This window comes from Mirounga angustirostris, unplaced genomic scaffold (assembly GCF_029215605.1).
Source record: "Mirounga angustirostris isolate CCGP_5_RB_7025 unplaced genomic scaffold, mMirAng1.0.hap1 SCAF_8, whole genome shotgun sequence".
NCBI lineage: Eukaryota > Metazoa > Chordata > Mammalia > Carnivora > Phocidae > Mirounga > Mirounga angustirostris.
The window spans coordinates 40,629,555-40,645,529 of NW_026991716.1; the positions used below are offsets into that span (position 1 = coordinate 40,629,555).

The 15,975-nt window shown below is 39.9% G+C and overlaps 1 protein-coding gene across 3 annotated transcripts in view; it reads right to left on the reverse strand.

Moving 5' to 3' along the window:
* Positions 1-526: 526 nt before the first annotated feature.
* SUPT3H (SPT3 homolog, SAGA and STAGA complex component) overlaps positions 527-15,975 on the reverse strand; it is a 562,051-nt gene continuing 546,602 nt past the window's right edge. For 2 of the 3 annotated variants that reach the window (XM_064597675.1, XM_064597677.1), the window contains one exon: positions 527-4,204. Coding sequence is in view for 1 of the 3 variants with exons in the window: in XM_064597677.1 (XP_064453747.1) it covers positions 4,199-4,204 (6 nt within the window). In the remaining 2 variants the exon portion in view is untranslated. The remainder of the gene's footprint in view (positions 4,205-15,975) is intronic. The other variant, XR_010413639.1, reaches the window with a different exon arrangement.

The following is a 15,975-nucleotide window of genomic DNA, read 5'->3' on the forward strand; positions in this document are numbered from 1 at the left end:
TGGAGCGAACTCCGGTCTTGCTCCAACAGCTGGAACAAGGTGGTTATTTTCTCTCACACAAATGTGGGTAATGAACAGAGAAAGAGCCAGCAGGCAGATCACGTTCCCTAAAAAAACACATGCAGACAGTGCACCCTTCCATTGACGCAGGCCTGCAGAGATGAAAGACCAAGTGTGCGAGACATGTCCTGGGCAGGGACGTATGTGGCCCCCGGAGCAGTGGGAGAAGGCACAGTTCAGCACAAACCATACTCAAGATCAGTTTCATTTCCCTTCTGGTGTAGCCCTAGAGCATGCCGGCAAATGAGGGAGGCTTCGGTTTCTTGCTTTTCAGTGACATCACCACTTAATAAGTGAGAGAATCACAACCACATTTCAAAGATTCATTCAGTTTTCTCATTAAGATTCTATAGGATTTTTTTTTTTTTCCACAGCAACAGCCTTGCCAAAACAATGTTAAAAATAGACCTGGTAATACTTTTCACATTTGTAGGCAGTCATGAATGTTTAACAGTGTATATGTCCAGCAGATGCACATAACTTTAGAATTAGGCACTGAATTATATAGGACATATATTTGCCAAAAGGATTAAGAAAAATGAGGCAAAGAACAAACCTTGGGCTAGGTTTACCGAGGGGAAGCAAAACCTGTTAGCCAACTTCATTTTCTCGAAGGAAGGTGTTTGTTCAATACGTAGACTATTTGGGGGTAAAGTATGTGTGGATAAAATTCAAAAGCAGTTAAATCTGGATATTTTGACTTAGTCAGCTCATATGGTCAATTCTCCAAATTCAAGGGCCTGAATTCTGGCTCTCAAAGTGTAGAATTATTTCTGAGAAAGACAGCACGCTACACTTGTCTAGGCCTGCGCTGCTTAGGAAAGGACACAGCTTGGGTTAAGCTGGAAGCGGTTAGGGTGAGAGGGTCCCCCCGGCTGAGAAAATGTACTCAGTTTGACAGCCTGACATCTTAAGCAAGATAAGGCATTCAGAAAATGAGACGCTACCTAAAAAGAGGTAATGAAGAAAAATATAATGATTAAAAAACCTAAGTACCTCACATGAGTAACTTTATTTGGGGAGTGTCCTGAGTGAGTTCTAAATAAATCACTGGCTTCCAGAGTAGAAGGGCTGCAAAACTGGCCTACTCGGCCTCTAAAGAATCCTTCTGCAGTCGACTGACTCAACATTTTCGGAGTATATCAAATGTGCCTCCATGCATTTGAGGACGGAGAGGCGGATGTGTCCTGAGATCTCAGCTCTACTTTTTGTCAGTAGTTAAAACTGATCAACAGATGATAAAGAATTGATGGCTTTATAAATACAGCTCTTAAGCGTAACCATCGTAACTTTCTGACTAGCCTGGGCTAGGACTTTTCCATCTCTAGAAGTACATCTACAAATGGAAGTTTTCCTGCTTTTTGGTCAATCATGGAGGTGAAGGATAACCCTCTTCTTCCCCCAGGCCTGAAAAATTATTTTGACCAAAATGTTTAAGTCAGGGGTTTCATGTAGACAGAGCTTAAATGAGTCATTAAGAATTTTATTGGTTAAAGTAGGCATATTTTTTTCCTAGTAGACATAATGACATAACAGTAATAAAAATGTAATATTCAAGTAATTGCTGTAATGTAATTACAGTTTGGTCATAAAGTAAGATTAGGGGTCTGGGATGGCTGTTTTGTGGGTGTGTATTTTAACGTCTGAATGCAGTCTCCGAGGTGCCGGTCCCGTCCCCCCGGAATGTGAGTGCAGTCCATCACATAACCAGGTGGCTGGGAGCCCAGCTGAGCCAGCATTATCTAGGCGGCCTGCTTACCCGGGTTGCCCTCTCTGGACCCCAGCGTCCCGCCTGCTGCAGATCCCTAACCATCACTGTAATCGAAAACAGTGTTGCTGGTCTCCCAGAGACCACAAAAGGGGAAATAAAGAGGGCCAGACTCCTCACTAGGGAAGGGACCAGATGGAAGTCAGGTGCCGTCCGGGAACAGACCCCTCTCTGCCCCCACTGCCCTGTAGGTCCCAGTCTCCCTCTACTCCCTCTGATCCCAGGGCTCAGAGTTCTGCTCCTGTCTGTCTCTGCTGTGCCACAGAGTTAGCCTCTTCTGGCTTTTGGAGGGGAGAACGGTTTCCAGATTGAGTCTAAACAAAAAGAGCTGAATTAGGCATTTACCCAAAGTATGTTTTATCAAAGGATTTGTCATCATTGGACATATTTTTTCAACTGTTATAAATGAATTTCTGTGTTTCTTATTTAATGGCGTGGGCTGATGACAGAATTAAAGCAAAAGAAGCACTTAACCATTTGTGAACCAAAACAATACATATTTTTCCTTTTTTTTTTTTTTTAAGATTTATTCATTTATTTTAGAGAGAGAGAGAGAGCACACGAGCAGGGTGAGGGGCAAAGGGAGAGGGAGAGAGAGAATCTTCAAGCAGGCTCAGTGCCTAGTGGGGAGCCTGACATGGGGCTCAATCCTGGGACCCTGACATCACGACCTGATTGGAAATCAAGAGTTGGATGCCCAACCGACTGAGCCATCCAGGTGCCCCGATAAAAACATATTTTAATTAACAATATCAGCAATTGGGCACCTGGGTGGCTCAGTCAGTTAAGCGGCTGCCTTCGGCTCAGGTCATGATACTGGGGTCCTGGGATCGAGGCCCACATTGGGCTCCCTGCTCAGCCAGGGAGCCTGCTTCTCTCTTTGCCACTCCCCCTGCTTGTGTGTGTGCATGTGTGATTGGTAAGTAATGGAAGAATTTAGGGCGTGTAGAAAGAGCTGAGCGTGTGCCACGCTTTGGACCCTGGAAGAGGTGGAAATCTAGAGGAAACCAGCCCCTCGTCCCCAGTAATATAGATTCATCACACACTATGTCAATTACAGTCTTGGCAAATTGATAAGATACTTAGGCTTTTCTTCCTCTTAGCAGATACTGTTCTCTAAGCCCCTGATTGGGCTTGAAAGGTATTTCAATGTTTGCTGACCCATGGTTCAGTCACACAGTGGGGATGTAGAACATTTTACAAACAACTTCTTGCCAGTATCTGTGACTTTAAATATCCGTTGTCTCTGAATGCCCTCTTTTATGCACTTCGATCACACACCTACAAAAGCAGCCACGAATACAGGGGGCCCCCTGTGGTATGCTCGTGCCTCCTCAGTCCTTTCGGCGGCGTGTCTGCCCAGTAAGCAGTGTGTGGGGTCTCACTCTACATCTTGAGTCTGTGGTCTTGTTTTCCACCACGGTGACTGCTGAGCCGAGGCCTCAGGGAAGGTGGGAGAGCCAGCTATGCTGAGTCAGAGGGTGGCAACAGAGGGCACGGCAGGGCCGGATGGACAAGATTTCCTCTTCCACTCCTTTAAGTCAAGGGCAAACAAAGCTTGGGGTCTGACTGATCCAGAAGGGGTGTTGGCTTTTACTTGGCATCTACACCCTTACTGCTTGAGAAATGTTGTTTTTTCCTTAAACTTCTATCTCATTAATCTTGTGTTAAGAGTGGTCTAACCCTATTAGCTGGGTAGGCTGCTTCTGTTCCAATTAGCATATATTTCCATAAGTGTTGAGAGGAGAAGGGGATGGAAGAGGCAGAATTTCTAAACTATTGACCCGGAGGGACTTGTACGAAGGTGTGTCTGACGTGAGTGTAAAACAACTGAGAAAGCCCTAGTAAATGGTAAATTATGGTTGGCTCTGCTGATTTATGCGAAGCAGAATAAACTGTGATGGAAACATAAAATATTTCTAAGCTTACACTTTAGTCACTCAACACACATAAAACTCAGTTTTCTTCCTTAAAAAATAGATATTTCGAGCACTGAGACTTTCCAGAGGAAACCCGCTTATTTGCTATCTTTGTGTTCGCTCATGTCACATGTTCCAAGCTTAAAAGTTGAAACTGTTTTGATATTCTCCAGTGAAAGGTACTGTGTGATGCCCCCATTTAACTGTAAATCCTACTATTATGTTATCCCTACCATTACATTAAGTGATTCTCCTTTCCACCCACAGTTTGGAGGGGTAATGTCAGAACAAGCCTTTGATAGCCAAACTCATTGTTCAAGTATTGACAGGCTGGTTGCCTCACCAGAAAATGCAGAAGTCAACCAAGGGAGCTTATTTCAGGAATCAGGTTTGTTGCCATCTATGATACGTATAACCAGGAGGTAAACAGGAAGTGCTGAGTTGGCTTGGTTTACTCCTACAGGCACGGAGAGAAATAAAATCAGTGTTTACCAAATGGAAAAGCACAAAGTTGGTACAGAGAGAAATGCTATTTTCATGCTTCTAAAAAGGTATTACAAATAACACAAAGTTTCAAACCTGTAATTAAAAACTGTTTTAAAAAAGTTTTGATTAAGTTCCCTTCAAAAATAGACCTCTTAGGCTGAAGCCAATTTCTTAAAGGGTTTGCCTTCCATCTATGCTGCTTTTCCCTAATGCATACTCTATAAATGCCCCTCTTAAATAACAGACTTCAATGGAAAAAGTATGTCTTAGAGTCATCTAGCAGAAGTTCAATGCTCCTGGGGTGCCTGGGTGGCTCAGTTGGTTAAGCATCCAACTCTTGGTTTCGGCTCAGGTCATGATCTCAGGGTTGTGAGATCGAGCCCCGCATCAGGCTCTGAGCTGGGTGTGGAGGCTGCTGGAGAGTCTCTCTCTCCCTCTGTCTCTGCTTGTGCTTTCTCTCAAAATAAATAAAAACTTAAAAAAAGTTCAATGCTCTTGCTTAATTGGAGAATCCAAGGCCCCAAAGTGAACCTAATTTATCAAATGCCACATAGCAAGAGGTAGAGCCAGTTAGAGGCAGGGAGAATTTAGGATCCAGGCAAGATAGACTGAATTTCTTAGTGCCAGACCTAAGGACACAAACCTTTATGTAAAGGGGCTAAATGCATTGTTGGTGTCATTTTGGCCAGAAGCTGAAAGGCTGGTCCTATGGGTCCAAACTGAGGAGGCCCCCCCACCCACCTTCAGAATCTCTGGACAAGACCCTTTCTTCTTTTGTGTCAATAGCCTCAACTGAAAACCGAGGTGATCTGCAGTTCTAATGTTGTGAATCTAAGAAAAGAAAAGGACTGAAAATGGTGATGATCCAGGGAAATAAAGAATAAATGAATGGAAATGAAGATAGATTATTTTGGGCAAGAGTAATTCATAATATTTAAAAACCCAGTAGGGTTGCCTGAGGTTGGTTAAACTTTAATAACCCAGATTTCAGACCAACATCAACACTCAAACCAAGAATAGCTGAAGAAAAGAATGGGCAAAGTACAAGATTAGGCAATTCAAAAAAAGAACATCTAGACATGGCCAATAAACACATGCAAAATGCTCAGTGTCAATGTATTCACACATGTGGAAAAAAACCCAAAAAACAAAACCCTACAACAATCAGACTTTACCCTTCTTTAAACTAGTAAAGGCTCAAAAGGGTAATGACACCCAGTGTTGGTGAAGGCACAGAGAAGTTGATTGGTAAACACCACTAATGAGAATGCAGACTGGTAAAACTGAATGGAGGGCCATTTGGACATGTGTCAAATTTTTTAAAATGAACACCCTTGAGGTCACAGTGCCAATTCTGGGAATTTACCTTAGAGGAAATTTCCACGACCAGTTTAGTGGATCGCAGATGGGCACACATTCTTTGCTGTTCCTCTTAGCAAGAGGGAGAGTGTACTTCCCTTCCCCTTTCATTTGGGCTGGCCTCGCGGCTAGCTTTGAGAGCCAAATATAGCAGACGTGGCATTGTGGGACTTCTGAGCCATGCCTTAAGAGGTTTGGTGGTTTCTGTTTCATCTCTTTTAAATGCCAGTTGTCTTTTAAGTTCAACTACCCTGAAACTACCATGCTGTGAGGAAGCCAAAGCTCGTCACAAGCGAAAGGAGAGATCACTGAGGCTCAAAATCTCCAAATTATGTGCTATGGTGAGCGCTGTGAATTGTGTAAGACTGTTGAATCACAGACCTGTACCTCTGAAACAAATAATACATTACATGTTAAAAAAAAGAAGAAGATAGCAGGAAGGGAAAAATGAAGGGGGGGAAGTCGGAGGGGGAGATGCACCATGAGAGACTATGGACTCTGAGAAACAAACTGAGGGTTCTAGAGGGGAGGGGGGTGGAAGGATGGGTTAGCCTGGTGATGGGTATTAAAGAGAACACATTCTGCATGGAGCACTGGGTATTATACGCAAACAATGAATCATGGAACACTACATCGAAAACTAATGATGTTATGGTGATAAACATAATAAAATAAGATTAAAAAAAAAATCTCCAAATCTACGAGCAAAGCCTTTTTGATCCTTCTGGTGCAGCTCAGTGGCCCTCTGCATGTGGCTGAGTAATGGCTAGATGATGCCATGTGCGGTAGGACCACTTAGTGAAGACCTGCGTGAACCCTTGGCCCCCCAAATCATGAGAAATAATAAATCACTGTTGTTTTAAGTCACTGGGTTTTGGGGTGGTTCATTGCACAGCAAAAGAGCACTGAAACAGAAACAGGAAGGGTCACCCCCTCAGGCAAAGCATCCCAGCTGAAGTGTTTACTGATGAGAGCAACAGGAATGGAGACTGGCTCGTGGAAGAAGGAAGTCATAAATACCAGCTATGACCACTGGACACTTATGAGTGTTTCTTCCTTACTTTAGTATGGATACAGGGCCATCTGGGTGGCTCAGTCAGTTGAGCGTCTGACTCTTGATTTCAGCTCAGGTCATGATCTTGGGGTCATGAGATGGAAGTCCTGCGTCGGGCTCATGCACTGGGCGTGGAGTCTGCTTAAGATTCTCTCTCTCCCGGGATGCCTGGGTGGCTCAGTCGGTTAATGTCTGCTTTCGGCTCAGGTCATAATCCCAGGGTCCTGGGATTGAGTCCTGCATTGGGCTCCCTGCTCAGTGGGGAGTCTGCTTCTCCCTCTCCCTCTGCTGCTCCCTCTGCTTGTGCTCTCTCTCTGACAAATACATAAATAAAATCTTAAAAAAAAAAAAAAAAAGATTCTCTCCCTCTGCCTCTGCCCCTCCCTGCCTCTTTCTCTCAAAATAAATAAAAAAAATCTTTTGTATGAATACAGCATATTTATTTAGGTATTAAAGACTTCTTTTCTTTCATCTCCACCCCCTGCCCGCCTTCCCATTCCGCTGTTAGCTAACATAAGAGGTATTAATAGTGGTTAGCCATGGATCTTTGTGTTTAAGTTACAGGATATCAAAGGGGAATTATCATTTAGAGAAAAGAACATCGCCCCCCAATGAATAAATCTTTATATCCTATTTTTGAAATAAAGTTTTATTTTAGGATAGTTTTACATTTATAGAAAAATTGCAAAGATAATACAAAGTTCCCACATATGGGCATACCTCATTTGATTGCATTTTGTTTTGTTGTGCTTTGCAGATATTGTGGATTTTACAAATTGCAGGTTTGTGGCAACTTTTCATCGAGGAAGTCTAACCGTGCTACTTTTCCAACAGCATTTGCTCACTTCATGTCTCCATGTCACATTTTGGTTAATTCTCACAATATTTCAAACTTTTTCATTACTATTATATTGGTGATGGTGATCTGTGATCAGTGATCTTTGATGTTACTATTGTAATTGTTTTGGGACATCATGAACCCCATTCATATAAGACGACAAACTTAATCCTTAAATGTTGCATGTGTTCTGATGTTATGATTACTTCACTGAGCACCTGTTCCCCCATCTATCTCCTTTTCCTTGGGCCTTCCTGTTCCCTGGGACACAGTGATATTGAAATTAGGCCAATTAATAATCCTACGATGGCTTCAAAGTGTTCAAGTGAAAGGGAGGAGTTGCATGGTCAACTTCAAGTCAAAAGTTTGAAATGATTACACTTAGTGAGGAAGGCATGTTGAAAGCCCAGATCGGCAGAAAGCTGCACCTCTTGTGCCAACCAGTTAGCCAAGTTGTGAATGCAAAGGAAAAGTTCGTGAAGGAAATTAAGTGCTGCTCTGGTGAACACAAGCCTGGTAAAAAAGTGAAACAGCCATATTGCTGAGATGGAGAAAGTTTGAGTGGTCTGGATAGAAGATCAAACCAGCTACAACATTCCCTTAAGCCAAAGCCTGATCCAGAGCAAGATCCTAATTCTCTTCAATTCTGTGAAGGCTGAGAGAGGTGGGGAAGCTGGGAAAGAAAAGTCTGAAGCTAGCAGAGGTGGGTTCATGAAGTCTAGGGAGAGAAGTCATCTCCATAACATCAAAGTGCAAGGGGAAGTACCCAGTGCTGGTGGAGAAGCTGCAGCGAGTTCTCCAGAAGAGCTAGCTAAAATTACCCAAGATGGTGGCTATGCTAAACAACAGATTTTCTGTGTAAACAAAACAGCCCTCTTTTGGAAGAAGATGCCATCTAGGACTTTCACAGAGAGAGAGGAGAAGTCAGCGCCTGGCTGCAAAACTTCCAAGGACAGGCTGACTCCTTGTTAGGGGCTAATGCAGCTGGTGACCTTAAGCTGGAGCCCAATGCTCATTTACCATTCTGAAAATTCTAGGGCCCTTCAAAATTATGCTAAATCTACTCTGCTTGTGTTCTGTAAATGGGATAAAGCCTGGATGACAGCACATCTGTTCACAACATGGTTTACTGAATATTTTAAACCCACTGCTGCAACCTACTTCTCAGAGAAGAAGATTCTTTTCAAAATAGTACTGCTCATTGCCAATGCACCCAAGAGCTCTGATGAAGATGTACAAGATTCACCTTGTTCTCATGACTGCTAATGCAACATCCATTCTGCAGCTCATGGATCAAGGAGTAATTAAGACTTTCAAATCTTGTTATTTAAGAAACACATTTCATAAGGCTAGAGCTGCCATAGACAGTGACTCCTCTGATGGATCTGGGCAAAGTAAATGGAAACGATTCTCAAAAAATTCACCCTTCTAGATGCCAGTAAGGACATTCACAATTCATGGTAAGAGGTCAGAATATCAACATGAACAGGAGTTTGGAAGAAGTTGATTGTTACCCTCATGGAGGACTTTGAGGGGATCAGGACTTGAGTGGAGGAAGTAACAGCAGATGTGGTGGAAACAGCAAGAGAACTAGAATCAGACGTGGCGCCTGGAGATGGGACCGCATTGCTGCCATCTCATGACCAAACTTGAACGGCTGAAGAGTTGCTTCTTACGGAGGAACAAAGAAGGTGGTTCCTTGAGATGGAATCTACTCCTGGTGAAGATGCTGTGAAGATGGTTGAAATGACACAAAGGATTTAGAATATTCCATAAACTTAGTTGATAAAGCGGTGGCAGGTTTTGGAGGGACTGACTCCAATTTTGAAAGAAGTTCTACTGTGGGTAAAATGTTATCAAACAGCATCGCCTGCTGCAGAGAAAGCATTCGTGAAAGGAAGAGTCACTCGATGCGGCAAACTTCATTGTCTTCTTTTAAGAAACTGCCATGGCCACCCCAGCCCTCAGCCACCACCACCCTGATCAGTCAGTGGCTAACAACATGGAGTTAAGACCCTCCACCAGCAAAAACATAACTACTTGCTGAAAGCTCAGATGATAATTAGAATTTTTTAGTAATAAAGTATTTTTAAATTAACATATGTATATTGCTTTTTAGACATAATGTTATTGCACATTTAATAGACTAAAGAATAGTATACACATAACTTTTATATGCACTGGGAAACCAAAAAATTCATTTGACCTGCTTAATTGTGATAATTCACTTTATTGTAGTGGTCTGGAACACAACCCATAGTATCTCTGAAGAATGCTATACTCCACACTGAGTTTCTCCTATTATTAATATTTTACACTGGCATGGGCATATTTATCACAATGAAAGAACCAGTTTTGATACATTACCATTCACCTAAGCCCATACTTTATTCAAATGTCCTTTGTTTTTACTTAATGTCCTTTTCTGTTTCAGAATCGCATGTAGGAGATTACATATATGTTGTGTCTCCTTAGGTTCCTCTTGGCTCTGATAGTTCCTTGGACTTTCCTTGTTTTTGATGGCCTTGACGGTTTGAGGAGTACTGGTCAGGTATTTTGTAGAATGTCTGTCAACTGAGATTTATTTGATGCTTTTCTTATAATTAGATTGAGATACTGGGTTTTGGGGAGGAAGCCCACAAAGGTTAGCATACAGCATGTTAGGTGGAAGCATTTTGCTATTGTTTTTATTTGGAGGATTTTAAAATATGGTTAAAAGCGATATGTATGGGTGCCAAATTGACAAAGCGTAGACTGTGGTCACCAGTACTGCGTCAGCTTGATGAAACTGAAACCCCTTTTCCAGAATCCCCTTCCCTCTATGGATCTGAGTTAGAGTTGGACAAAAAATTTATGCAAGATTTGGAATATGGAAGTGAAGCAGTTTTTAACCTTTGAAGTTCCTTGTGGTTAGATGCAGTTACAGACAAACACAGAAGTGCTGATAGCTCTAGCATGTTCTCCCTTTCCTCTGTTCTGGATGCAGCTCTTCTTCTTGATGGAAGACCCTGTTGACCAACAGTGGCTCCAATGTCACTACCAGACACTTGGTGGTGAACCCACAGAGGTGGTAGTTATACAGAAGCCTGGCTTCCTCCAGGCCTTCCCATAAGCCATCACTCTGCAGCCATTTTGGCAGGTGGTTGTGTTTTGCTTCTCAAGTTGAGGGATTGGTGACTTTTTCTCTGATCCTCCAACTTCCTTCCTAGGCTTTTACTTTCCCAGCTCCTTCCACAACTATGTCACATCTGATTCCTATAACAAAATCTTTATCCCATTATGCACACAAGTTCTGATTCTGTGACTGAACTCTGATGGATACATCAAGCTATGGATGACTAATCCTTGACCTGAGAAATTATAAAAGCTAGGAAAAAAATAGAGAACAATTGTGTAATTGTCTTATATGCTGCCATTACAAATTGCCACAAAGCTAGTGGCTTAAAGAACACAAATGTATAATCTTACAGTTCTCCAGGTCAGAAGTCTGGTATGGGCCTCATGGATTAAAATCAAAGTGTTGGGGTGCCTGAGTGGTACAGTCGGTTGGGCGACAGACTCTTGGTTTTGGCTCAGGTCATGATCTCAGGGTAATGGGATCAGGCCCTGCATTGTGCTCCATGCTCAAAGCTGAGTCTGCTTAAGACTCTCTCTGCCCCTCCCCCACCCCACCCTCTCTCCCTCTCTAAAATAAATAAATTAATTAAAAAAAAAAGTCAAGATGTTGGCAGGCTGTGCTCTTTCCTGGACGTTGTAGGAGAGAACCAGCTTCCTGCTCATTCAGATTGACCGGAGTATTCAATTCCTTGGCCGTAGGACTGAGGTGCCAGTTTTCCTGCTGGCTGTAAACAAAGGGGCATTTCCCAGGCTACCACATTCCTTGGCTCATTGCACCCTTACTCCATCTTCTTTGTCATGTTGCATGTTGTCTTTCTCATGTTGCATCTCTCTTACCCACTTTTTTGCCTCCACCTTCTGTTTCTCTTTTTATTTATTTATTTTTTAAAAGATTTATTTATTTTAGAGAGAGACAGAGAGAGAGGGCATGAGTGGGAGGGGCAGAGGGAGAGAGAGAGAGAAATCCCAAGCAGACTCCCTGCTGAATGTGGACCCCTACTTGGGGCTTGATCTCATGACCCTGAGATCATAACCTGAGCCAAAACCAAGCATCGGACACTCAACCAACTGCACCACCCAGGTGCCCCTCTCTTCTGTTTTTAAAAGCTCATGTGATTAGGTTGGGCCTACCTGGATAATCTATGATAATTTTCCTATGTTAAAGTCTGTTGATTAGAAACCTTAATTCTATCTCCAACTTTAATTCCCTTTTGTTATTCAATATAACACATTCACAGGTTCTGGGGATTTGGGTCTGGATATCTTTGAGAGGCCACACTTTATTTGTGGCATCAGAAAAAGATGAAACTGGTCAGGATGTGAAAGGATGTGAAATTGAAGAAGAGGAAAATTCACTTTTTTCCCCTCTCAGGGAATCTGCCACTTAAATGTAAGAGGAAGAAAAGCCATGTAGGAAGCAGAGGTCTAGGGCCTGTGATAGTCTCATTGAGCCAGAGGCTGGAACATGAGGTTGCCAATAGCCAAGGGACTGAGATCTCAGAGAGGATGAAACTCAGAGAAGTAAACCTATAATTCTGCATGCAGTTTCTCCTTGAAATATATGTTAACCCCAAAGTTGCACATGTGTAGGTTGAGAGCAGGAGCTGGGAGGCTAAGGAGGTGAGCAGAAATTTCATCCATCCTGCAGGTAATTGGGGCCAGAAGCTGGATTTCAGAGCTTACTAGGGTTGAAGGGTCTAGTAAACAACACAAACCTTCAGCTGAGGCCCTAGAGATACTTTCCATGAATAGGGGCAAAGCAAAAATAGATCAACCTTGATTTGACTACACTCCCTTCTACCTATCAGAAATGAAATCCTCTCTGGAAGAAATAATCATCCAGAGCTTCTGTATTTTTTCATATACAATGTCTGCCACTCAATAAAAAACTCCTAGGATAGAGAACCAAATGACTGAAAACCAAGAGTAAAAAAATCCAGACAACAGAAGCAGATCCATGAACAACCCACACACTGGTGTAATGAGAAAGGGATTTAAACTTTTTCTTTTCTTTTCAAGAATCAAATGGTGATTATATAATGGAAAAATAAAAAAGAACTGAATTAAAAATTCAATACATGGGCTTATCTTCATGACTTATTTATTTTATAACTAGAAGTCTATACTTCTTAATCCCCTTTATCTATTTTACTCATTTTCCCACCCACTTCCTTTCTGGCAACCACCAGTTTGTTCCCTGTATTTAAGAGTCTTTGTTTGTTTAACAGAATTTCAGATGCAGCAAAAGAGAAGATTAATAAAGATAAAATGGGTCAGTAAACATCCAGATTAAAGGAGAGATAAAAAGGCATGGGAAATAAAAAAAGGCCATAGAAGACATATTGTATATGGTGAAAAGTCTGACATACATGTGATTAAAGTCCTAGAAGACAAAAAGAAATATCTGAAGAAAAGTAGCTGAGAATGTTAAAAAATTGATGAAAGATATCAAGCCACAGATTCAAGAAATTATACGAACTCCAAAAAGGATACTTACAAAGAAGGCTACATGTAAGCATGTCATACTGCAAGGGCTGGAAAATAAAATAAAATCTCAAAAGTAGCCAGAGAAAAGTAGACACATTACTTTCACAGGGGGCAACAATAATGCTGACAACCAAAATGACAGAAGCCAAAAGACAAAGGAAATAGGATATATACAGAAAATAATGTACATTCTATAATGGCAAAACTTTGGGAAAATCAAAATATCCAATAATAAGATACAATTAATTAATAGTAAATCAGCCATAGTATGAAATATTCAGCAGTAAAAAAAAATGGCATATGAAAGCGTTATAATAGGTTACAAAGAAGTATGTACTGTATGAACGTATTTTGTGTGTGGGTATATTAAAATGTCAACGTTTAATCTCAATGTTAAAGGGCTGTGGATAATTCTAATTGTATTCTTTATGCTTTCCTGAGTCTTTAAGGTTTTTGTTTGTTTGCAAAATGTGTATTTTTTAGGTAATTAAAGAGAATTATAAAGAACAAGTTAAAGAGTTACAATGGTAAAAATAAGTTAAAGTCAAGGAAGACAAATTAGTAAGTTAAACAGTTATGATGAAGATAAGACTGTAAATTTAAATGCAAGCATATCAATAATTAAATGTAAACAGTCTAAACACCTCAATGAAAAGGCCAAGATTATAAAACTGGGTGAAAAACCAAGACCTAACTATAGACTGTCAATGAGAGAGACACTTTAAATATAGAGAAATAGATAAATTAAAAGTAAGAGGATGTTAAAATATATAGCATATAAACACTAATAACAAAAGTGAAGTAGATTTACTAATATCAGACCTAGTAGACTTTGGAAGATGAAAAATCACGAGGGATAAAGAGGACATTATATGATGCTAAAGGGAACAATTAATCAAGACATATCATTCCAAACTGTATATGCAACTAAGAACAGAACTTCAACATATACTGAGCAAAAACTAGTAAGACTTAAAAGAGAAATAGACAAAGCCACAATTTCAGTCGACAACCTCAACATTCCTCTCTCAGGAATTGATGTTTTAAAAGGCAAAAAGCTAGAGAAACTGAACACTATCAATCAACTTGACCTAATTGACATTACACCCAGCAAGAGCAGAATACATGTTTTCAAGTGCACATGTACATATTCTGGCCATAAAATAAACACAAAACTAAAAGAACTGTAATCATATAAAGTATGTTCTTCATTATAAAATTAAACTAAAATTTAAAAACAGGAAGATACTTGAAATATTCTCAAATATTTGGAAACTAACGAACACATTTCTGAATAAGCCACGGGTCAAAGACAAAATCAGAAAGGAAATTAGGAAATATTCTGAGTTGGATGAAAATGAAAACAAAACACATCAAAGCTTTTGAGATATAGCTAAAACAGTGCTTAGGGGGAAGCAGATAGCATCAAAATGCTTATAGAAAAGAAAGATCTCAAATAAAAAAAAGGAAGTGTGAATTAAACTCAAAGCAGCAGAAGGAAGAAAATAGTGAAGATAAAAGAAGACTGATACTGAAAACAGGAAAAAAAAGAGGAAAAATCAATGAAACCAAAGGCTGTTTTGCAAAATAAGTACAATGGATAACTCTATTCAGACTAGTTGAGAAAAAAAAGGAAGGAGAAACAAATTGCCAATATCAGGAATTAAAAAGAGAAGCATCACCACAGATTCTATACATATTTAAGAATAATAAGGGAATTTCATAAATAACTTTCTGCCAATAAATTTGTTGTTAGATGAAAGACAACCTGGAAAGACATAAACTACCAAATTTTCTCCAAAAAAAAAAAAGGATAACCCTGATAGCTTTACATCTAAGGTTACTCATAGCTAAAGACTTTCCCACAAAGAAAACTTCACATCCCAATAGCCTCACTGTTGAGTTCCTCCGAACTTAAAAAAAAAAAGAAAAAAAGAAAAAAAAAACTAATTCTACAGAAACTCTTCCAGAAAATAAAAAATGAAAGTAATTCCCTACTCATTTTATAAGGACAGCATCATCTGATCTAACAACCAGAAAAAAGACATTATAAGAAAATTCCACATCAATATCTTTCATGAACACAGATGCAAAAATACTTATAACAAAATACTATGAAATCAAGTCCAGCAAGATATGAGATTAATACATCATGACCAAGTGGCATTCATCCTAGTAATGAAACTTTCAAAAATCAATCCATGTAATGTATGATGTACCATCATAAAAAGAAAAACTATAAGATCTCCAAGGACGTAGAAAAATAATATAAAATTCAACATCCATTCATTATTCTCAGCAAACTAGGAATAGAAAGAAGTTTCCCTCAATGTGATAAAGAACATCTAAGAAAATCTTACAGATGTTTTAATGGTGAAAGACCGAATACCCATAAAATCAGGAAAAAGGAAAGGAAACTGCCAAAGTTTTTCCCAAAGAGGTTAACATCATATTTAATGGTGAAAAACTGAATGTTTCCCCCATAAAATCAGGAAAAAGGCAAGGATGTCTATTTTCACCACTTGTACACAACACTGTACTTGAGATCCTAGTCACTGCAGTAAGACAAGAAGAAATAAAAAGCATACAAATTAGAAAGAAATAAAACTTTTTATTTGTAAATAACATGATTATCAATGTAGAAAATTCCAAATAATATACAACAACCTATTTTAGTTAATAAATGAGATCAACAATATTGCAGGATAAAAAGTTCATATACAAAAATAGATTTTATTGCTATATATTAGCAATGAACCAGAAATTAAAATTTAAAAAAATCTTAGAGCATCAAACATGAAAATCCACAGATAAATCTAACAAAATATGTACTAGATTTATATTCTGAAAATTATAAAACACTGATGAGGGAAACTAGGAAAGACCT